The sequence below is a fragment of the Gadus morhua genome, chromosome 12 (assembly GCF_902167405.1).
Source record: "Gadus morhua chromosome 12, gadMor3.0, whole genome shotgun sequence".
Lineage (NCBI taxonomy): Eukaryota > Metazoa > Chordata > Actinopteri > Gadiformes > Gadidae > Gadus > Gadus morhua.
In genome coordinates, this window is record NC_044059.1 from 911,522 (window position 1) to 934,817 (window position 23,296).

Here is a 23,296-nt window from a genome sequence, read left to right on the forward strand (position 1 = left end):
TCTCTATCCTGTGATGCTTGCAGTCTCAATCTACCCTACATTGGCGTTCTGAATGGGAGATAAAGACGGGAAAATCTATAGCATGCCTCAATTTAATGTGGTAATGAGTATGCTAGGTTTGTGCCATCTTTTTATGTCATTGTATCGTGCCTGAAAAAATATCGTTTTGGATTCAGAAAATGTGTTTATTGTGAAAACATTTCATGGACCATTCTAGAATCATGACCTCCGTAGGCTATATATGTACAAGTGATTCTGGATTGGTAATGTTATGTTCAAGTAGGCCTACCAGTGTTTTCAATATAGATGCATTTGTGAACGACAGCATAATCCTGTTATTTACGACCTAACTACTTTAAAGTGATCATGTTCAGCACTGCTAATCTCATAACTCATTTGACCATTTTCACCTTCTCATCTCCATGATTGATCTCCAACTTCTAAACCGGCTTTAAGTTGCTTTTGTTTCTACCTTACACGATTTTGCTCGCCCTCCATTTTCCTTAAAAAAAAATCCAGAGATGTTCTTTACAGCCTTGATTGGAACATCACAGAGCCCCAAGGTCATGGCAAGACCGGGACTTCTGCCTGAAGAACCTCCCGCCCTCGCGCTCACGATCCCGGGGGTACCTAGGCACCAGGTTAGTCAGGAAGCGCTTTGCGCGAGATGTTATGCTCTCACGCTGGCCCCCTCCGATCATGTCCTCGGCACTGGTGCCCGGGGGCCACGGAGCCTGACCCCTGGCGAGCCTCACGGCGCACTCCAGGAGTTCGGGGGTTCTGTGGTCCAGTGAGGCAGATATCTCCAGATACAGACACTGGAATAGGGCTGCGCTCGTCACGGCCTCTGGAGGGGTGGGGACGATGTGTGAGAGATGGAGAGGAACCAAGATCAGTCGATGGCGGTAGCTTAGGCTGAGGTTCGGGTGATAGAAGCACTGACTAAAACAGCTGAGGGCTACTGCCGCTGTATTAGCAGGGATGCATGCGTTGTGTAATTAGAATGATGATCCTTTCATTACCCAATCAGGGTTAAACACCTTACATTTGTAATCCTTTTGCAATATTGTACATTATGCATGACAAAAAAACTAAACGGCTGCAGAGAGGTGCTAAAGGATTATCACAGACATGTTTTATGAATGATAATATTGGCTAGTAGCAACCGGTGAAGTAGGCCTACTTATACAGTTAATGTATCTGTGTATGACTAGGGGCAGCAGTCCCTTGGTGCACTTGAGACCAATTTGGATGTCTGCCTTCCTACTTTATCTTCAGACAAATTACAATTGCATTTCATATTGACTGAAGAGAGCTGCCTGTGAATTGGACGTCAAAATTATGTTTGTTTTGACCAGAAAGGTACAGATCAGAAGGTTCAGAATATATTCATATTGCAGGATAAAGAAAGCTAATCCCAATGTTATGTAACTAAGTAAGGAAATATACCCAGCACAAAACAGCTTCATATATGTCAGTGGACTATAGGACGGCCATCTTACCCTGGGCGCTGACCTCACGAGAGCGGACGAGATCGCTCTTGTTTCCCACAAGGATTATGGGAGTATGAGGCTGAGTCTCTCTCAAGAGGAGCCGGAGCTGAGCGGTGCGGTGAAAACTCCTCCGGTCGGTCACAGAGAAGACCAGAACACACACCTCGCACTGAAGACCTGACAGGTCCTGCAAGAGTGGAGGAGAAAACACATGGTTCCAAACTAGTAAGCTATATCCTGGTATGCTTCTCAATGCAGCGCTGGAAAAACACTTGAGAGGTTATCGAGAGTAGGAGGAAAGCTGTGCAAGCCGTTCTGAGGGACCTCAGAATCAGCCACACTTGATGTACCAGTTATAGATTGACCACTGTATGCCTGATAGCAAAATGCACCAGTATGTGTTATAGTACCCGATATACACACACACACACACACTATTTTCATAGTATGAATATAAATCATTGGGTAATACGGTCACTGACATTAGCTCAACACCTTTTTGGGCCGCTTCAGGCGGCAAGTTATTTATTTAACTTCAAAGATTGAGTTGGCTTGGTTTTAGCACCTCCAGTCGCTTGATAAATACTGGCATAAATAGAATAGGAACGCTGTAAATATAAGTCATCTTGTTTTTACACCACCATCCAACCATCATACTTTATGATTGCGTCATACTTTTGTAACAATTGTTCTGTCAATAATTCACACGCATTGTACAACTCTATAACTATAATTGTAGAAAGAAAATTAAAAATCATAAAGAAATGCTCCCTCATTTGTTTTAATCTTTTGTTTCTAAACGCACCTGCTATCACCAAGCATGCAACCACATCCCATTTAAAACACACACACACACACACCGTCCACTTATGGGTACACATGCATTCATAGCTGAAGTCAATTCTGTACTATCCACATACAGTCGTGGTAGGACAGGAAAATCTCCATAGTGGACACAGAAGAGGCTGAGAGATGTAACTAGTCGGCGATGGAGATGCTGCGCTCCAATGTATCTTACTCATGTCTTTCCTCAACCAAATTGGACCTATACATGAGACTTAACTTTGCAATGCCCTTACACCTATGATGGGTTATTGTTCTGGTATTGATAGTTACATGGTGACAGAGTCTGGCTCACCTGCCTCCAGTTGTCATAGATAATGATGGTGCTGTCCTCCTCATCTACGGTGATGGTTCGCACATAGCCCTCCCCTGAGAGAGACCAAGAGCACACAGAGGGTTATGTCTCTCCTCAGAGCGGGAGACCCGGTGTAGTGGCTTGGGCAGCCACTCTGACACCGGCAGCCTGTTAGAGCCACATGGGCTCACACACACAGCACCTCTGCTGCTGTATGTGTGAGCAACGCCTCTGCTGTTCACACACACAGAATACACACACACATACAAAACTTGCCCATGTGCACGGTGCAAGTGCAAACACTTGTGCAAACACACACACACACACACACACACATACAACATACATACACACGAGCTGATATATGCGTTCACGCACACTCACAAAATACAAACCAAACACAGCAAAAAATATTAATATAAAATATTAAAAATATACAATATTCCACACACTTGCGAAAGGAAATACAGTTGCAAGCATCTTTTTCTCAAATACAATCAAACACATTGAATATACGAACAATGACATGTGAAAAGACATCCTCACACACACACAAACAGAAACACAGGAATGCGAGGGTCCTCTTACAACACACAAAGCACAGCACACAACGGTACCATCAGAATCCACAGATGCCGTCCTGTCCATCTCTCCAGCAAAGGCGATGGCCAGTGAGGTCTTCCCCACCCCGTTCTGGCCGAGCAGGGCAATCCTCAGCGGGCCGTCGGCTCGGCAGTCCAACGCTCCCATCAGGGATTCATCCGGGGCAGGGCTGAAGTTGATGGGCGGGGGGGAGGATGTGGCCCCCGCTAGCATCCAGTCACAGTCTTCATGCACCGCCTCTTCACGCCGCAGCTGGTGCTTAATGGGCAAGGGGGTACTTCCTCTGCGGACGTTGGGCGCACTGACCAGGGTCATGCTGTCACACTGAGGGGCCCAAAATATCATCATCAGCGACGTCTTCATCATCATCATCATCATCATCGTGTCTCTAAACATACATACAATCCCCTAAACGCATCCTATTTAAAACACACACAAACACACCAGACACACCCACACACACACACAGAAACACACACAAAGTCACACACAACAGGGCCCAAAATGTACTTTTGTGTGTGTAGAAATCTAGCGGCCAAATCATTTTTTACCAGCCAAATGTTCTATTTCCTCCATTGGCAGCTGGCAGGTGATCCTTTTGCCCCCCGCACACATGCCAATCGGATGTGTGGGTGGGTGGATGGATCAAACTCCATCCACCATAATCACCATCTCCTTTATCATCATCATCATCATCATCATCATCATCATCATCATCATCATCATCATCATCATCATCACCATCATCATCATCATCATCATCATCCACCAGCCTAATCACCATCATCATCCTCATCATCATCATCATCATCATCCTCATCATCAATTACAGCTGCAAACTGATAGCACACACAAGCATATTGTACCACTGAATGTAAAGACTAGGCTACTACATCTGTTATGGTAGAACTTAAAGTAGGCCTACTTCATCATTCAGATCCTGTGTATAGTATGGCAAAGCAATCCAAACTGTAGCCTATATTATACAGCAATGCATGCAATGCTATTCACACCTAGGCATCATGAATAAAGCTGTACATTAGAATATATAGTACCATTTACAGATACTTTTTCCAGAACTGGTTGCGTCGTATAAAAATTATATTACAATAACGAAAATTAAGTGAGCGGCATATCAGTCTTTCCGCATACCTTAATCGGTGCTTCCCTGAGGTCGGTGTTCTCTATGGGCACATCTTTCGGCATTTGAAATCTATAGCTTTAACACGAATTTCAATAATGAAGATCACTGAACACCAAGTGCCTCCAGTCGCTCCCAAGCTCTAACGCGGCCAGCTCTCGTACCTGACAGTCTTTACGGCTACAAAGTAAAATACTCACTCTCCTCGCATCCACCGTTGTACCTGCCTCTATCGGTTTGTGTCTCTCAATCCCACCCGCACACACACATATACACACACACGCACACGTACACGCATACACACTCACGCATGCACAGACTCACGCACACACGCACACACACAAATTCGCACACACAGATTTGCTAGAAAGCGCACAGGATAGGCTGCCTGCTACTGCTATCTACGTGCACGCATTTATATCACTACAGCAGCACATCGGTGGTCCACTTCTTCCCGAACGGCCAATGGGAGATGACTCACGGTTTATTTCACCCCGTTTATATTTTTTCTGTCGTCAAAATTCAATTGCCTTTTTTACGCAAACAAACGCTGCCCAGTTGAGTTGCAATTATGTAATGGTTCGACCCATAGAGGGCAGCACAACACAGCACTTTGGTCACGGTTTCCACGGTCTCTCTCTCTCTCTCTCATTTAAAGGTGAATGTTGTATATGTTTATTCCCAAGGTTCAGAAAGATTTCTAAGAAATAAATCCCCATTCTCTCTCTCTCTCTCTCTCTCTCTCTCTCTCTCTCTCTCTCTCTCTCTCTCTCTCTCTCTCTCTCTCTCTCTCTCTCTCTCTCTCTCTCTCTCTCTCTCTCTCTCTCTCTCTCTCTCTCTCTCACTCCTCCCCCTTACAAACACCCACATGCGCGTGCAAACGCACACTAACACTCTCTATATATCTCATTCTGTACCCCCTCATCCCTGCTTCTCTGTCACTCTTTCTCCCTCATTCTGTCACTCCTGTCATTGTCTTTGTATCCATCTCCATGATTCCGTTATGTGACCTTTATTAACTTCAGTAGACACAGAATACAGCTGAGGTTACATTGACAAATATTCATAATCTTATCATTCACCCGGCTGCCCATTTATTTTGATCCAAAGGAATAAAATAATGTTTTTGTATTTGTTGTGAGGGTATGTGTGTGTGTGTGTGCGTGTGTGTGTGTGTGTGTGTGTGTGTGTGTGTGTGTGTGTGTGTGTGTGTGTGTGTGTGTGTGTGTGTGTGTGTGTGTGTGTGTGTGTGTGTGTTTGTGTGTGTTTATGTGTGTGTCTGGTGTGTGTCTGTGATTGTGTGTGTGTGTGTGTGAGTGTGTGTGCATGTGTTTGTGTATGTGGGTGTGTATGCGCGACACAAGCATGAAGCAGGCACCATCTATAGCTCATGGCGCGGAACAGCACGCCCTCTCAACACAATGCTACAATGAACTCCGGCAGCGAACAGTCAGTGCGCTATTATAGCACTAATCCTGTCCCTATTATGAACGCCACAGAGAGAGAGAGAGAGAGAGAGAGAGAGAGAGAGAGAGAGAGAGAGAGAGAGAGAGAGATGGGGGGGGGGGGGGGGGGGGGGGGGGGGGAGGGGCTGAAGGTGAGGTCATCCCAAACAGTGCTTACCCAGGGTCAACACTCACTATGGAAGGGCAGAGCCAGAGACAGAGAGACAGATAGATTGAGAGAGAGATTGAGAGTGAGATAGAGGGAAAGTATTTTGGAACAGAGAAGTTAAAAGGCATAAAAAGGGCTGATCAATCGGGTTGAAATACACCTGAGATGATTTGAAAGCCAGTATACAAGAAAAACAGAGCTTACATTGGTAAAATATCGACTTTATTTCATAAGCTTATTAAAACACACTACAACAGGAGCATGACACCAGCATTGTCATCCCCAGCTATGTGTTTGTTACAGTCCGTATTGTCTATATTCGTCACCTGCTAGGAGGTTCAAAACACACTCTATTGTTTGTAAACCAGTAAAATTAAATAATAATAGGAACATAAATAAACGAAGAATAAATAGTGTGAATAAATAAGTAGAAATAAAACAAATCAACTATTTCATTCTCAAATAGAAAATGAAACATCTTCTACGCCCTGAAGCCCTGCCGAAATGTCAATTCAAATAATGAGATGTCTGCATCTCATTATTATTCTCATTATGATGATGAGTGCAATGGGGGGATTTTCTGCTCAAGTTCCAGACTGCATCACCTCATTTGTTCGCAAATGCGACATCTCAGAATATTCGGGTAATTCCCATGTCATGGCCTGGTCTCTGGGTTCATGTGCTCATGTACTCTTATATATTAAGAGACCACCACGCTGTACTCAGTGTGCTTTGAATGTTGACGATAGGTTTCGTATATTGGTGGTGTGTCTGGCAATGTCAGCAGTTTGGCCAAGACTGATCAAAAAAAAAATTGTAGACTTTACAGACACACTGCAAATATTTTTTTCTTCTGATTATTTTCCAATGCCAGTTATAGCAAAAATAGGGCATGTATGCATTTGTCGTTCATCAATTACTAGAAAAGTCCTGTCGAGCCTCAACTCGGTTGGCAACTGTGAAATATAAGTAGGAGAGTAAAACTACATGCCATGGACAGAATATCCAGGACTCAACCACTTCACATCCAGCACTGTCACACTAGCCATTAGCAGCTAGGAATATAAACCCACCTACGTTTCATGGCCTGAACTCAAACAGTCCTTCACAGAGATTGTTTCAGGTTGTTCTAAAGATAATTATTTATATGTTTCATATTTGCTGGTCTTATGTCCTGGGAGATAGGAGATACTCATAGGAGATAGGAGACACTCCTAGAAAATGGGAAACGTCAATGAAATGGAAACAGAGGCCATTGTCTGTGGGGTTTTTCTTCCCGTTTAGATCCAAGTTGGACCTTCTGAAGTCCATAGTCTTTCATCACTCCTACGTTATCACTCAGAGAAGAGATGGCCAGAGTTCACTGTTGTCAATGTCAGTGGGATATACAGAAATGATTCCTCAAAAAAACCTAAAGGCTGAATATACAGTTCATCCTTGCAAGTGCAATGGAATGGATTTCACAGTTGTGAGTTCAAGTCCTAAGTCTCTCTCTCTCTCTCTCTCTCTCTCTCTCTCTCTCTCTCTCTCTCTCTCTCTCTCTCTCTCAGCCTCCCTTTTCTCTCACTATTCATTTATATGTATTCATCTCCCCTCCTTTACCACACAGAGGCATGCATACACACACACACACACACACACACACACACACACACACACACACACACACGCACGCACGCACGCACACAAACACACACACACACACACACACACAAAACATGTACATTAGGACTGAATGCAGCATTGGCGCTGACTCCTGTCTTCCCCAAACATGTCTGATTAATCATCATCAAGAGCTCCACTCAGGCTGGGCTGGTCGCCATTGCTGTTCTTTTCTCTCCCTCCCTCACCTTCTCCTTCTTCTTAGCCGTCCTCCATCGCCCCTTCTTTCTATCCCTCTCTTTCTCTCTCTCTCTCTCTCACTCCTCAGAGGAAGTAGTCCGGGGGTGGGGAGGGGGGGTTGGTACTGCGTGCCATCAGTGCTTCGCTACTTGCAAGGTTGGCGCCGGCCAGCTTCTCGTAGCGGGCCTTGTAGGCGTCCCGCTCCCTGAGTACTCGGGCCAGCTCACACTGCAACTGGTCCAGCTGCAGGGGGAAACGCACGTCTTTAGTCCTGTTAGGTTGTCTGGTGTGGATGTTTGATTGTTGTTTGGTGTAGCTAGATGCTGATGCAGTGGGCGCCTCTTTTTGTTATTCATTATGAAATAATAATAAAAACAAGTCTGTCTGTTGCAGTTGTGTGTGTTTGCGTGTTCAATGTGTGTGCATGTGTGTGTATGTCTATTTGTATGGGGAAGGGTATTTCGGCCTTGGTTTGTGTGCGTGTTTCAGCTTTGGTGTTTTTGTGTAGAACATTTCAGGGACAATATGTGGGAGTATGTGTGTGTCTATGTGTGCGTTTGTGTGTGTTTGTAAGCGTGTGTTTGTAAGAGAGTGTTTGCGTGTGTGTGTGTGTGTGTGTGTGTGTGTGTGTGTGTGTGTGTGTGTGTATGTCTGTGCGTGCTTTTGTGGGTTTGTGTGTGTCTGTGTGTATCCATCCACCTGTTGTGTGAGCACGTGTTTCTCAGACTCCAACGCGTGGCGGTGCTGGAGGCGCTTGTAGCGGCAGGACTGGGCGTAGCCACGGTTCTTCAGTGTCCGCCGCTTCTGCTTCAGCCGCACCACCTCATCTTTGCTCACGCCGCGGAGGTGTCGGTTCAACTCCCGCACTGACAAGCTCACAAGCTGCTCGTCAGAGAAGCGATCATCGGCCCCACCACACTAAGTATGAGATAAAACAACCCAAGAACAAGTCAAGACAGGGCATAATCAACTGGTTGTTCCAGATGTCGTTCTTAAGAGTCGAAAATGAGCTGGTAGCTGATGGTGACTGGTGTTCTCAGAGGAAGTCTGCTTGTGTACCTGTGATGTGGAATATTAGATGTGTGTGGGTGTGTTTGCACGTGTATGTTTGTGTTTGTGTTTGTGTGTGTGTGTGTGTGTGTGTGTGTGTGTGTGTGTGTGTGTGTGTGTGTGTGTGTGTGTGTGTGTGTGTGTGTGTGTGTGTGTGTGTGTGGTTGTGTGTGTGTGTGTGTGTGTGTGTGTGAGGTGCATGTGAAAGTGATAGTGTGTGTGGATTCATGTCCATCCAAAACACGGCACATTTCCGCCCCACATGTTTTATAATCTGGGATATAATCTGACTAAGTGATGTTGACAGTGATCAGGATTAATCACTGCAATAATAGCTGATAATATGATAAGCCCCTGCAGTGCTCCTAATAGTACAAAGAGAAATGCTACCCATGAGAGTGGAGGATTCAGCTAACTAGAATTTCTACATCAGTTAGTTCCAACCGAAGTAATTTGACAAGGACAAGAAGCATTCGATTAGTGCCGATCTGGAGTATCAGAACTGGAACTTTTAACTATGTGTATCCCTCCCCTTTAAAGGTGTTCTATCAACCATTAATTACAATCACAATCCTTATCCATCTTAAATTGAAATTAACGTTGCACAATTAATTAAAACATACAGATAAATAACCATGATATTTAGTAGCTGGCTTACTACTGTTAACAAGTAGACCTACACAAAGTAGCAAGCTAGTGGGCAGGAAAATGTTTATTTGCTGCTCAGCAACAGTCAAGTCCCAGTCCAGTAGCAGAAATATTTGTGTCAGCGGAGTAAAATAAATTATTCAATAAACAAACAAATCCTAGTCTATGCTCACTTATTGTTGTTAACTTGTCCTTGCTGATTTTCAGTATGACAGCACTCCAACTCTTTTGATATTGCTTTAGTATTAAATAAATAAATTATGTATCATTCTATAAAGACACAAATGTACACGATTTAGTTGATAAGGTATTTTGTATCCATAGTTTCTCAGAAAGAATATGCTTGAAGTCCATTAATTGTTAATGATTACACTCACTTTAACCTTAAAAATAAATGTGATAATTCAAATGATGAAATGGATGGAACAATTTACAAAAGCTCTCCATTTAAAACCATTCAAAAGTATGAAAAGTGTGGGTGACTCAGTGGTGGTCCATTAAATTAAGTATGATAACCCTGTCTTTGCATGTCAAAATGAGCAGTCCCCCTATAGAACCCAGAGACCTCGAGTAATCACTGATACTTATACTAAGTATAGGCAGACATTCATAATCATGTTCTAATGTGCTAATCCTAGTCCTTCACTGAATGATCCCCCTGTCACCTCGCTACAGACGTCTTCTCTTTGCTTTTTATATTCCTTTGATGCCTTAATCATCGATCAAATACACACTAAGTCAACCCTCAAATACCCCCTTAATCAGTCTTAAAATACCACCTTAGTCAACCCTCAAATGTCCCCTTAGTCAACCCTCAAATAGAACCTAAATCAATCTTCAAATTCCCGCCTCATCAATCTTAAAATATCACTTTTATCAACCCTCAAATACTACCTTAATCAATCTTAAGATACCACCTTAATCAACCCTGAAATACCACCCATATCAATAATGAAATATCATCTTTATCAACCATGAAATACCACCTTAATTCACTGTCAAACACCTTGTTAACCAGCCACCCACTATCACCTATTCAACCCACAAATACTACCTTAAACAACCCACAACTACCCCCTTCACCAAACATTAAAAAGCACGTTAATGAACCCTCAAATAGCACCTTAATCTACCCTAACGTAACACCTTAATCAATCCTTAAATAGCATCTTAATTAATACTCAAAAACCATGTTAATTAACCCTCAAATACCACGGTAATCAACCCTAAAATACAATCTGAATCAACCCTTGAATACTACCATATTCATCCCTCTACTAACCCTCAATACCATCTTTATCAACCCTCAAATTCCACCTTAATCAGCCTGGATCTGTCCCTATGATCAAAACCCCATTGTGTTCCATTCTCTTGCCTCAGTACCTGACTGAGTTGGAGGTGATGATGGTGATGGTGCCCAAGCATGGGATGGTGTGGGTGGTGTTGATGATGATGATGGGGATGATTGTGTGGATAGTGATGAAGCCGACCCTGAGGGCTGGTCGCTTGCGGGTAGGGTGCCGAGCCTGCCGTGGCACTGGGCATTGAGTTCGGCCCAGAGGAGAGGAAGACGAGTGGGCGATGGCACATGTCTGTCCCCTTTGTGCAAGACATGTCCCCTCCGCTGTCACTGCCCGAGTCCCCCAGGTTACTGCTGGAGCTCTGAGACAGGACCGGGAACTGAAGGTGAGAGAGAGAGCGAGAGGGGGAGAGAGAAAGTTTATAACAGTGAATCATTGGTCTGGTATCCAGGTATAACCCCAGTAATGGCGTCACCTGTGAGTTTACAGCCGCAGCAGCCGAGTTCAGCAGGGCCTCCACTGCATCCTCGCAGCCCAGGAACCCCGGGACCGCTCCCCTCTCCCTGTCCACCCGCTCAGGTCCCGCTCCCAGGCCCCCTAGCAGAGAGCCGGGCCCCGTCGTGGCCTCGTTGCCAAACTGCTGCTGCAGTGCGGCCAGCCAAATCAAGTCCTCCAGGGACGCAGGGCCAGGGCCGCCGGGCCCCTGGGGGCACCCGCTGCCGTGGCCAGGGCTTCCCTCCACGTTTCCCTGAGAGCCCGAGCTGATACCCGAGGTGAAGCTGTTGGAGAGGGAGAGGGGGAAGGACATGCAGGAGGAGGACGAGGAGGACACAGAGGAGGCTGCGGAGGGAGGAGGGTGGACGTCGCTGAGCGTGGGGGAGGGGGGTAGGGAGTTGCATGGGCTGGAGCTCAGGCTTGAGTCCTTGGGCACGGGGCCGCCCGGGCAGGGGGATCCTGAGGTATCGCCGGGGAGGCCCGGTTTGGGGTACGCACAATGAGTCGGGGGTAGAGGAGAAGTGTCTGATTTCACCTCAAATTTGAGGAGGTCAAAGTCATTGAGGTACTCCATTGCCAGTGGACTAGGGGGCAGCGAAGGCATGGGAAGAGAAGGCGACGACATGTTTCTGTTGGCTGGGGATATCACAAAGCCTTTCTACGTGGATTTGTTCTTCTACACCCACGCCTGACTCTTGGCTCAGTCCATTGAGGACAGCCACACCGAGGACAGGGAACAGATCTTTTTATAAGAGACGGTAACCTGTAGCTTCTCCTGGTCTTTTTGCTCGCTTCCTTGCTGTCCTGAAGGAAATTTATTAAATAAAAGAGGCGAGGGAAAGGGGAAGAGGAGGGGTGGACAGTGAGTCAATAAAGAGAAAGACAATGTATATGACATAATACTTGACTCTTTGACTCATATTGGTTTTCCTGGCAATCAATCATGATACAAAGATCAGTTTGAGATCCAGGTTACAAGGTAACATAAACTACAAAATGTTACTATCAAGATGTTTATGCCAGACACAACCCAAGTCCATGCCAGACACAAACCAACCATCTGAGACTGGTACAAGGCCTGTAATCCTGTGTATAAATTATAGTAGCCAATCTTCAAAAATTATGCATGACCACTGACTTACATTCACACACATACATAAATTCCTAAAGAAAGGATACTGAATTATGCCTTAATTCCTGCTATGCTTTTTTTATTAACTTTCACTTACCTACACATTTACTGAAATCTCGTCCTAAATACCAATTTCAGACAACAGACAAGTTTAATCAGTTGAAACAGTATGGTTCCAGAAGTTAGGCCTAACTCCAAACTTTTTCCTTTTTCATATATTTCCCTGGATTTGAAAGAGCTGCTATTTATTCTGTACCTACATTTAATACGATCTTTGTTATTGATATATTCTGAACGAATATGTGTTTGTTTCTTTAATGTCTTTTATCAACTGGTTGAGAGATCTGGTGCCAGAAGCATGTCCCTGTCCCACATGGCAGCCCTCCATCGATTCAGAACTTCAACTAAATAAACGTTCAAGTTATTATAGTTATACATACCATTCGCTAGCAAACTTTTACATGAAATAAAAGCTGGGAAGAACCAAACGCAATACATGATTAATCAGTCAAACAGATACGGTCATCTAAACTTTCTTCTGTTCTTCTTCTTCTGTAACCCACTATAGGAGCAGAGAGAAACCTAGAACCCTGAGCCAGGGCAATGGGGAGGCCCCACCAGGAGTCAGGCCACTACAGCTGCACATGGTGGAGTCAAACAAACCAAAACCAAAACACAGAAACAAACGTGAGATTAAATGATCTTACCGTGTGTCATAGAGATGAGGATGATTCTGAGTCGTTTTGTTTGCGTTTGATTTTCCCAACACCCACCACCACCACCACCACGGCCACCAAACACACACACACACACAAACAAATGACTGACTGGGTATACTGACACGTTTAGTGAGAGAGAGACAGAGGAAATAGCAGCGGCATTGCGCATGTGAGCATGTGTGTCGCACTCTGTCCCAGATTCTCCCAGCCCCCTCTTTCTCTCCTCCCTGATGATAATCCCTGTTTGCAACAATCCTCTACTCTCCCCCCTGACAGTGTGCTACCATTCCTCTCTCTGTCTCTCTCTATTTCTCTATCTCCCTCCCGCTCTCTTTTTCCTTCCATCTCTCTTCCTCCCCTCATCTCGCCGTCATGTTACATCCTGATGGTATTCATCAATCTTTCACAGATCTATCTATTTGCTGATTTATTAATTTAATGATCCTTCTGTCTATATGTCTGTCCGTCCTTCCTTCCATCCATCCATCCATCCATCCATCCATCCATCTATCTATCTATCTATCTATCTATCTATCTATCTATCTATCTATCTATCTATCTATCTATCTATCTATCTATCTGTCTGTCTATCTGTATGTCTATCTGTCTATCTATCAGTCTATCTATCATAGACTATATGTCCAACTTCTCTCACAAACAGGCAATAGTGCACACCTTTATATTTGCAAGACCACAGAAACACTCCCCCCAAACACATACACACACAAACACACAGAGCTAATTGTTCTGTGTGCTAGTGTTACAATAAGAAACACACTTGTATGTGTACTTGTATTACTTCAACGGTGCACATATTGACCAATCAGTTTACAGCGTGCCCATCTCTCTAACACTGTTGACAGTGTGTATCTGACACACACTATCTAGGCATCAGTGTCGCTGACATCAACTTTGTTCCTTTGATGAGTAAGACAAAGTGTCATATCTAAGATGTATCGACATAGATGGGCAACATGTTGAGGCTCTTTGTTGCCACATAGTGGACACTGTTGACCACTGCACTGGTGTCTGCACTCGTCAAAGTTCATATTCCTTATTGTATATTTTGACAGCTTATAAGCTAATCAGGAACCGTATGCATTCCATACAAAATCAGAAATGTGTTGCCATTTTTGTCATTGCAATATATTTGGAAATGAGCAAGAATTGTATAAATATAGAAAGATTGTCAACTCTCACTTTAAATAATTATCAAAATCAAAATATCATAATCTTAATTGTAGGGTATAATCTATAGTTTTACTGACCAAATAACCAAACACAATTAATAAATCTATCAAGATACATCATCATCTGACACTTGGCTACTTGAAGCTGTCATAGAGGATGTCATCCTTTTGGAAGTACCTACTTGCATCCTACAGGCCACAATTACTTTGCCTACGTTGTTGGAAAGGGAGCGTGGCAGTTAGCCTCGCCGCTAACTGCCACTAAATTCTACACCCTGTGGCAGTAGCTCAGTAGGCAGAGCCGGTTGGCTGGTATCCTCAATGTTGCTGGTTCGATCCCCGGCCCCGAGTGTCGAGGTTTCCTAGAGCAAGGCACCTAACCCTAACTGCTCCCGACGAGCTGGCTGTCGCCTTGCATGGTTGACTCCGCTGTTGGTGTGTGAATGGTGAATGTGAGGCATTATTGTAAAGCGCTTTGAGTGGCCAATAGGTTAGAAAAGCGCCATATAAATGCAGTCCATTTACACCTTTAAAGAATCAGGACCACTTCTTAAACCTAGCATTGCAGCTAAACTGACATGTGCTAATATGCACGAATGCATGTTAATAAATTAAACAATGCTAATTGCCTTAGGTCTTATGTGAGCATGAATTCTTAATGCCAATGCAAATGATGAAAAAAGCTTGTCATAAAATACTGATCATAAAGACACTGATAAATCAAAATTGACACTTCTATATGGTTAACATTTGATTGTCTTGAGATCAGGAAACACATGGAAAAGATGTCCATATTAGCCCATTCTACAAGGCGTGACCTTGTTTGCTTTTCTTAATAATTAGCAGCTTCCAGATAATAGTTGTTTTCCCCAAGTTCATCCATCAGAGAAATGAACAACAAGAGCTTCCCCGCTAATCCTTGAAAGCTATACTCAATAATCTGAGTGTTTTTTTGCCTGTCTGACATCTTGTTGAGGCATCATAGGGTTAGCATAGGGAGAGAGACTCAAGACATTTTAAAGAGAGGATAGCATTCAATATGGTCTATGTTGGTTTTAGATGATCTCACTTGTAGTGGGGGTCACACATGTAAGGTGGCTCCTCATCCATCGGCTCTTCGGGCACCCACGACAAGTCACTGATGACAGTGGCATTATCATCATCATCGTCAACTGTCTGTTCAGGACTAGCGAGGGGAGTGGAGGTTTGTGGGCTGAATGAAGTCTGTGTGCCCACGCTAACCATCTTGGGCTTCAGGTTAACCTGCACAGCTGTGGCAGAGGCAGTAAACATACCCAAACATATGACAATCATGGCAAATCTAAGCGGCTATGTTTTGGTGTAGGCTATGTTTTCATTTCATCAATTGGTATGGAAATGTCCTGCTTGCAATGTTTTAGACATAATATCTACTCCTTAAAATACCAAAGATTTACCGTGAGACCATCGGGGGGGGCTTCAAATAACATTGTGTCCCAGTGTCAGAAGTGGAGGAGGGCAAGGGCTGATCCCCAGTATCGACACTCTCCACAGTGTCTACACTGTCCACGGTCTCCTGCTGTGAGGCGTCTGTCAACATCTTGCGAAAACAAATATAAAAAAGTATATTAGTATAAAGTATAGTATATATAAGCATATAAAAAAGAAATGCAAGGGTGTAGTGGTGAAATAAGAGGTGGGTAAACCAATAATACTTAGATCAGTGATTCGCAACCAAGGGTAGTGCATTTACTGTATTGGGAAGTGGCTAAACTCTGAAGTGAGAAGTGGAAAAACTCTGTTTCTGAAATTTCAGAGGTGGGTAAACTGCGTTTACTTGCATTTAGCCTCCACTACAGCCCTGCTGCGGTCACGGTCAAATATATGTGAAAGAGAACCGTAGCAGTCTAGACTAGCACTAACACAAAACGCAAACACACTGTTGGGAAAGCCGCTTGATGATGACGATCACTGATCCAAACACTAGCCATGAAGCTTTCATGACGATATGGACATTTACTTCAGGGCAATTTTGTTTTGGCTCATATTCGTGAATAACGAAATATGCTCTTCTAATGTCAGACTGATCATGCTTGTAGTGGAGGCTGTGTCAAAGGGAACACGGTATGCAAAATACACACAGAGCTAGCTAACGCGCAGCTTGTAATTAGCAGCTATAGCATGAGGCTTACTGTGGCAGTCTCTCGCTTGCGGCAGACGGTGTCTCTCGACCTCGGGACAGGGCAGGCAGAGTGCACAGACGTGCATGCACAGACGGCACGGTGGTAGGAATTAACTTCGCCGTCCTCTTACTCTTTAAACCAAATGAGACCATCTTGGCATCCCCTGAGTGGTAATCCTCCTCCTGGAAATGTGCGCTGCATATTCTTGAGTACGCGGTAACAGAGCTAGCTGAAAAATCTGCCCGCCTAACCTTGACAAATTGCACCCAGCTTCGGAGGATCCCTTTGTCCTTGGGGAAGCAATGGACCCTATGTCCACTTTTGCTGGAGTTGTTGCACCCGCCACAAATACAGTAGTAAACCATTTTATCTCTTCCCTCTCTATCTATCTATCTATCTATCTATCTATCTATCTATCTATCTATCTATCTATCTATCTATCTAGCTATCTAGCTATCTATCAGCTATCTATGTTATGTTATGCTATGCTATGCTATCCCTCACTATCTATCTATGTTATGTTATGCTATGCTATCCCTCAAGTATCTATCGATGCTATGTTATGTTATGCTATTCTATCTATCTATCTATCTATCTATCTATCTATCTATCTATCTATCTATCTATCTATCAACCTGGTCTCACAGGAATCCGTGAAATGACTACGGACGAATAACTCCAAATCCGTGGACACATCACGGAAACACGCCGATTTCCGTGATGTGGCCACGGAATTCGCTCCAATGCAAGTGAATGACGCTGATGTTCCGTGGCTCACAAACGGATCCCCGTTTCAACGAGCGAGTCGACCACGGGGGCTTAACTCAAAACCCGGGGTGGTCTCACTGAAACACTTAAATTGTCCTTGTTGTGTCCACGGAAGTTGCTCCAATGCAAGTAAATGACAATGATATTCCGTGGTGGCACACATACAGATTCCCGTTTCAATCGGTGTGTGTGCTCCCGTTTCAATCTGTGTGTGTGCCACATTTGACCACAGCGGTGGCTTAACTCAAAAATCCGTCTGACGAAATCACTTCAATTGTCCGTGATGTGGCCACGGAATTTGGTCCAATGCAAGTAAATGACACTGTTATTCCGTGGCTCACACACGGATATCGGCGTGTTTCCGTGATGTGGCCACGGATTTCGAGTTAAGCGTCCGACCGTAGTCATTTCACGGATTCCTGTGAGACCATGTTGCAACCTATATATATATATATATATCTAGGCTATCTCTATCTATGTATTCACTTATATAATCTGACACTCATTGGCGAACTTAGCCCTTTGGGGGCCCCTGCATCTACCGGTCTAATGTACCTTATATCGCATAATGAGATACTCCATACAAGGGATGAAAAAAAGTCACTATCCTTCTTGCATGCAAATGTTAATTATCTATTTACAAATTGAGAATAACATACAAAACAATAAGATTAGTTATGTTGACACATTACACTGACTGTTAACCTTATGTAATCATTTACCTGAGGGTTTCCAGTAGCTCACAGCAGCTATCTGCAGTGACCTACTGGAAACCACTACTGGAAACCTACTGATAGCTGTTTCCAGCTATCAGTATTTTTCCTGTGCTCTTCAGACCTTTCATGGTTGATTAGATGCATTGCAAGGTTATTCCAGTCTTTAAAATCTTCCTCACTCAGTTGATTTTGTTCTCTAAAAAGGCAACAACAAAAGCAAAAAAATACGGTCTGCACTTTCACTGTAGACTAACCAAGACCTGTTCACCCTCTCACCATTTTTCATTACTATGTAATAGTATGCTTTTGTGAATCTGCGGCCCTTGGGCCAGAGTGCTGGGTCATCCACAAGAATATGTGTGCACCTGCCCAAGACACAGCAGCTTGGGCCAGAGTGCTGGGTCATCCACAGGAATATGTGTCTCGCAGTCATTGTTATCGTTATTGTCATCAATTTCAATAACCGAAGTGGAAGAAGAAGAGGGAGAAATATTCACTACCAGTTGTGCATCATCTCCGTCAGCTTGTTGACACACGTCATTAGCATCGCTGCTGGCTGAGCCAGAGCCTCTTGGAATGAAAGGAGCAGTGACGTGACAGCAAACGACGTTGACGGCTGCTCTTGATCCGCCGACGGTCCCGCTGCCACTGCGGTGGCTGAAAAAAGCTGGATAGATAGAAAGTCCAGCCTTTGGTCTTTCTTCTTCTTTTTATGCGACCCGCTTTCGTACGATCGCTTCATGTTTCACTCGATTTATGTCTCACTCGATTTCTCGCTCTCTCTCTTACCGCCTACTGTTTTGAATTTGACATCATTTCTGCATACGCGTGATGAGCGTGATGCGCGTAACATGGAATAGTCCTTGTAGTGCAGACTGAAGGGGGTGCACACGGAAAGATCGTCAAAACATAAGTAATTAGAAATCCTGATGCTACTATTGTGAAGAGATTTTTATAAAAATAATAAATATGGGGACAAAATATATGCATTGGGGCATTTTGGGGGCCCCAAAAACCTTATATGGGTTTGCCTAATAGTACGGCCCGCCACTGCTGACACTGTCACTCTCTCACTAGCGGCTTCGGCTGTCGTCCAAAAGCGGAGTACCTTATGTGACGTCATGCAATGCATTGTGGGAGAAATAAGAATCATCGCTAACCTGTGGCTAATAACCACTAATATATCACCTACTTTTCCTTATATTTATTTTTTGTGATACCCTACAACATCAAATAAAATGGATAATTGTTTAAATGTTTATTACCAACTAGAAAATTGCCAGAAAAAAAATAAATAAAAACCTGCACCATGCCCTTTAACTGGCCAGCAGCCCAGATATGATCCTTTGATTTCTCGGGAATTTTAATCGATCGACTAAGATTTCTCAAATCACAAAATCCGTCTCTGGCAAACGTTGAACAGCCATCACCCACAGCAGCTGTCTTAAGCATGACACAGGGCCAACAGTAAAGGCGGTTCTTCAGTAAACTTCCCGTTAGCCAGTTGACCTTGTCATACATGGAGCAATTGAAATTTCTCCTTACCGCACCAACGAGCTGTGTTATTTTCACAGGAGGTTTTGGTCTGCCCTCTGCTTTCACTCGTAATTTGTCCTCAAATGAAAATTACTGAAAAGAATCCTGTAAGATGCAGTCAACGATGTTCATCCCCCCATCGTCACCGTTAGTCCGATCTATCTTGCTAGCGACTACTAGCAAAAAACCCTAACCCTAAACAACACAAACTAACAAACAAAATCCTCACCTACACAGAAAAAAAAGGTGTTGTTACGTATTTTAAGAACATAAGCTGCCTCCACATAGCCTCTAGGAAGCAGATTCAAACACACAAGCTGTATTCCCAAGCGAAAAAAAAATGCACTTTATTGTATTTCAAGTATATTTATATTTCCGATAGTATGTTGAAAATGTACTTTTACAAATTGTACTTTTTGTAAATATAAAAAAAGTATACTAGCATCACAATTTCAAGCTAACACTTTTAACACACTTTAAAATAGTTATACTATATTATACTTTATATAAATATATTATACTAAAATATACTTTAAGTGAAATTTATGTGTACTTTCTAAAGTGTACTTATTTGAAATTTGTTTTTTTACACATTTTTGATAAATTGTATGCTCAAAATTGTCATTGTAACATACACTGAAAGCATATTTTAAAAGTACACATTTTAATATCAACACTGTAATATTAAGTTTGAGTGTATTTTAAGTTACATTTGAGTCTAATTATGAAGTGAAGTTATTCACGCTAGTACTTCAGGACATTCTTTTAGAAAGTGTTCAATAGTATTACTATGAAAATGCACTTAACCCATTTCTGAAATTTTGTGCTGTGTGTAAAGTACACAGATAGCAATTATTGCAGCTGTTCTGTAATGTTTAATGAGTTTGGTGAAAAAAAATACATCTTACACACAAAATGACATTAAACAAAACATTAAATGCACAGTTCAAAAGTACATGTGCACAAAAAATGTGTGTTCTGCTGAAAAGCAAGTGTTTAAAGTTGGTGCAGTGCTACATTATGATTTAACAGATAGCATCACCCATATTTTAACAGACAATACTGGCTAAATTATAAGCAAAAAAATTAAGTTCACTCACACTGTGTTAACTTAACTTAACATTGTCACAAGTGTTAAAAAAAGAACATTTCATTGGTATTGTTTAATGGAGAAAAAGCAGGGCTACTGCAAACAAGACCAATTCGAGAGTGTACAGATCAAGAAGTCACTGATAGTATTCATGCGTATAGGACTGATATGTAGAGGTCGTTTTGGCGTTGATGTCTGTAAAGTAGTAGCTCCCCAAGAATTTTAGTCTCTTTCAACATTGTTGGGAAGTGGAATGACATACATTTTGTCCTTGGACTTAACCATTACACATTTACGCTTGAGTGATTGGGGATGCACGGCAAATACATTATGGGTGTGAGACACCTCATTTATAAATGTGGAAGATATATTTAACTGAGCATCTCTACACACCTTTCCTCCACTCTTGGCAAGCTCTTTTACTAAAATACAGAAGTTGGTGGATGTGGATGAGGCCCCATCATCAGATGTAAAAGCCACCAGGGTCATAACTTCGCAGAATGTTCCATCATTTAACTGTACAACTGAATTATTTCTTTTTTTAAGAGTTGTGTTATTATATGAATGATAAACCACACTGCTACAAATGAAACGGTCATAAAATAAACCTGAATGAACTGTCACTCCTATTAAACTTTCAATAGCCATCCTCTGCAACACAGATGTGCTAACTTTCTTTGGGCAGCCAAAACCTCTGACATTATGTTGAAACTCCTTTGATTTCTTTCTTAAGCTAGAAGTACTTTGAAGTTTGTCAAATAATGTCTTTATGCTGTCATTAGCATTTGCCATTGTAGTCCCTGCTTTTTTTGAGAGACCCCTCCACCGAAGGAATCTATTCACTATTTGTGTTGGCACATGTGTTGTTCCACTGAAAAACCTAAGCAAAGTCCCATTAAATGATTCAAATGGAAATGTGGATGTTGCCCACAGTGGTCCCCAGTTACGCACGCTTGCTGCCAAGTGCATTAATAAATGCACATTAAAAGAAGCATTAGCAGCACCATACAGTTTCTCAAAGTTGAGCACAAATTTTCGCAGAGCTTGTTCTGCCACATCCACATGTCTCACTTTGATGGCATCCTGAAGAAGAGTGTCTATCGCAAAAACGAATAAAAAAAGATGATTCCAATACTTCTTTTTCAGAATGCCATTCAAAACAGGCAATGCATAAAACAACAAAAATGACCTCCACTCAGATGCTTTCCAGAATTTTCTGTCCTTCACTGATCTTGGGGCCCTTGTGACCTCCACAGGTGGTTTAATGGCCAGCAATTCCTGGTCTATATCACTGACCTTGCCGCCCAAGTACCAGTCTTCATTATGGTGCTTACTGTCTAGCCAGAGAGATGTAATCTGTTTAGTGACACCCAGGCAGACACTGTGTTGGTACTCAGGAATGAATCCAGTGATCATCTTGAAGCTCTCAAGTTCCATCAAAGGGGATGGGCCTTTCACACCCATTACTGGATTAGCAGGTGTTGCCAGCATAGCATGCAGAAAATGATCCATCTCTGTCCGTAAAGGTGGTTCTGGGGTTTCCCAGACATATGGACCACCACCAGTGTGAAGGCAGAAGTCACACCCATATTTGCCATTGAACTGTTTTGTGTTTCTCAGGAGGGGGCGAGCAACTGAATCTGAGGAGCACAGGAGTAAATGAACTTTGCTTGTATGCTCTACATTTTCAGAGTCCATCCATTTAATTCCAGTCTGTTCCAGTTCCTTGAGCTCTGCCACAAATGCAGTTAAAAATGTGATCATATTTGGCTTGCTTTTACCAAACCATAAGCATGGTATACATATGTTGGCTTGGCGATCTTTTGGTGACAGCTCTATGATTTGACACTGAATTGGCCATATCTGAAAATTATTGCTGTTGAAAACTGGAATTCCATCACAATTCCACATTAGTGATATGTCATCAGCCCCTATTTGTCCACTCTTCTTGAGTTTTTCATATTCAGCCCCACACTGAATATCTGAAATAATGCCTGGAATTGATTGTCTTTCATTTAAATGCATCCCAGATTTTTTCACAATGTCCACTATTTGGGTTGATAGACTAAGTACAAGAAAGTAAGACCCAACCCTTAAGTTTCTCTCAATGTCAAATTCAGCATTACAAGAAGAACAATCTTTTGGAGCTGTCTCACTGGGTCCCATATAGCTTTCACAGTTGATACAATAAAAATGGGGCACATAGTGGCCAAACTGTCCATACGCTTTATGAAAAAGATATGAGGTTGCTGGCACCAAGCCAGGGAAATGTTCATTAAACATTGTAAGAAGATCCTGAAGAGCTACTCCTGTCAAATTGTGCCTCAGTACATATGACATGAGTAAGAGCAGACTCTGTCCTTTTGTGAGGGGAGCACCTGGGTACACAGGATCGTCATCACGGTGTTTCTGCAATACAAGACAAGATTGCTCACATTCATACCTAAAACACAATAAGAAAACATAAGCCAAACTGACAGTGTTGTCCTATTAAGAGAGATGTCGCTTACATGTAATGTAAAATAACCAATATACAGATCATCTGTAATTAAATGGTAATACCTTCCATTGGTTTGAATCTTGATTTCCGGCTTGGCTCCTCTCTTCCTCTCTGTGTTCTTGCCCACTTCCGTCATCTTCCTCTCTGTGTTCTTGTCC

The 23,296-nt window shown here is 42.9% G+C and overlaps 3 protein-coding genes across 5 annotated transcripts; all 3 read right to left on the reverse strand.

Annotated features, from left to right (window-relative positions):
- Positions 1-164: 164 nt before the first annotated feature.
- Positions 165-5,094, reverse strand: LOC115555977 (GTP-binding protein REM 2). Of its 2 annotated transcripts, none has more exons than XM_030373052.1 (5): positions 4,387-5,094; positions 3,249-3,558; positions 2,632-2,705; positions 1,503-1,680; positions 165-847 (listed from the first exon to the last, which is right to left on the reverse strand). In XM_030373052.1, the coding sequence occupies exons 1-5, from the start codon at positions 4,438-4,440 to the stop codon at positions 549-551; spliced, it is 915 nt and encodes a 304-aa protein (XP_030228912.1). In that variant the 5' UTR covers positions 4,441-5,094; the 3' UTR covers positions 165-548. The 2 variants fall into 2 exon arrangements, with proteins under 2 accessions (XP_030228912.1, XP_030228913.1); XM_030373053.1 differs by having other exon boundaries at positions 4,576-5,089.
- A 1,095-nt stretch (positions 5,095-6,189) lies between these two features.
- Positions 6,190-13,437, reverse strand: nrl (neural retina leucine zipper). 2 transcript variants are annotated; one of them, XM_030373599.1, is made up of 5 exons: positions 13,165-13,437; positions 11,306-12,124; positions 10,913-11,209; positions 8,531-8,749; positions 6,190-8,074 (listed from the first exon to the last, which is right to left on the reverse strand). In XM_030373599.1, exons 2-5 carry the CDS (start codon positions 11,948-11,950, stop codon positions 7,916-7,918), a joined length of 1,320 nt encoding a protein of 439 aa, XP_030229459.1. In that variant the 5' UTR covers positions 11,951-12,124; positions 13,165-13,437; the 3' UTR covers positions 6,190-7,915. The 2 variants fall into 2 exon arrangements, with proteins under 2 accessions (XP_030229459.1, XP_030229458.1); XM_030373598.1 differs by having other exon boundaries at positions 11,306-12,129; positions 13,165-13,427.
- Positions 13,438-15,431: 1,994 nt separating this feature from the next.
- LOC115555819 (uncharacterized) lies at positions 15,432-23,281 on the reverse strand. The gene is made up of 3 exons (XM_030372852.1): positions 23,201-23,281; positions 21,828-23,047; positions 15,432-15,552 (listed from the first exon to the last, which is right to left on the reverse strand). The coding sequence occupies exons 2-3, from the start codon at positions 22,976-22,978 to the stop codon at positions 15,432-15,434; spliced, it is 1,272 nt and encodes a 423-aa protein (XP_030228712.1). The 5' UTR covers positions 22,979-23,047; positions 23,201-23,281.
- Positions 23,282-23,296: the final 15 nt, after the last annotated feature.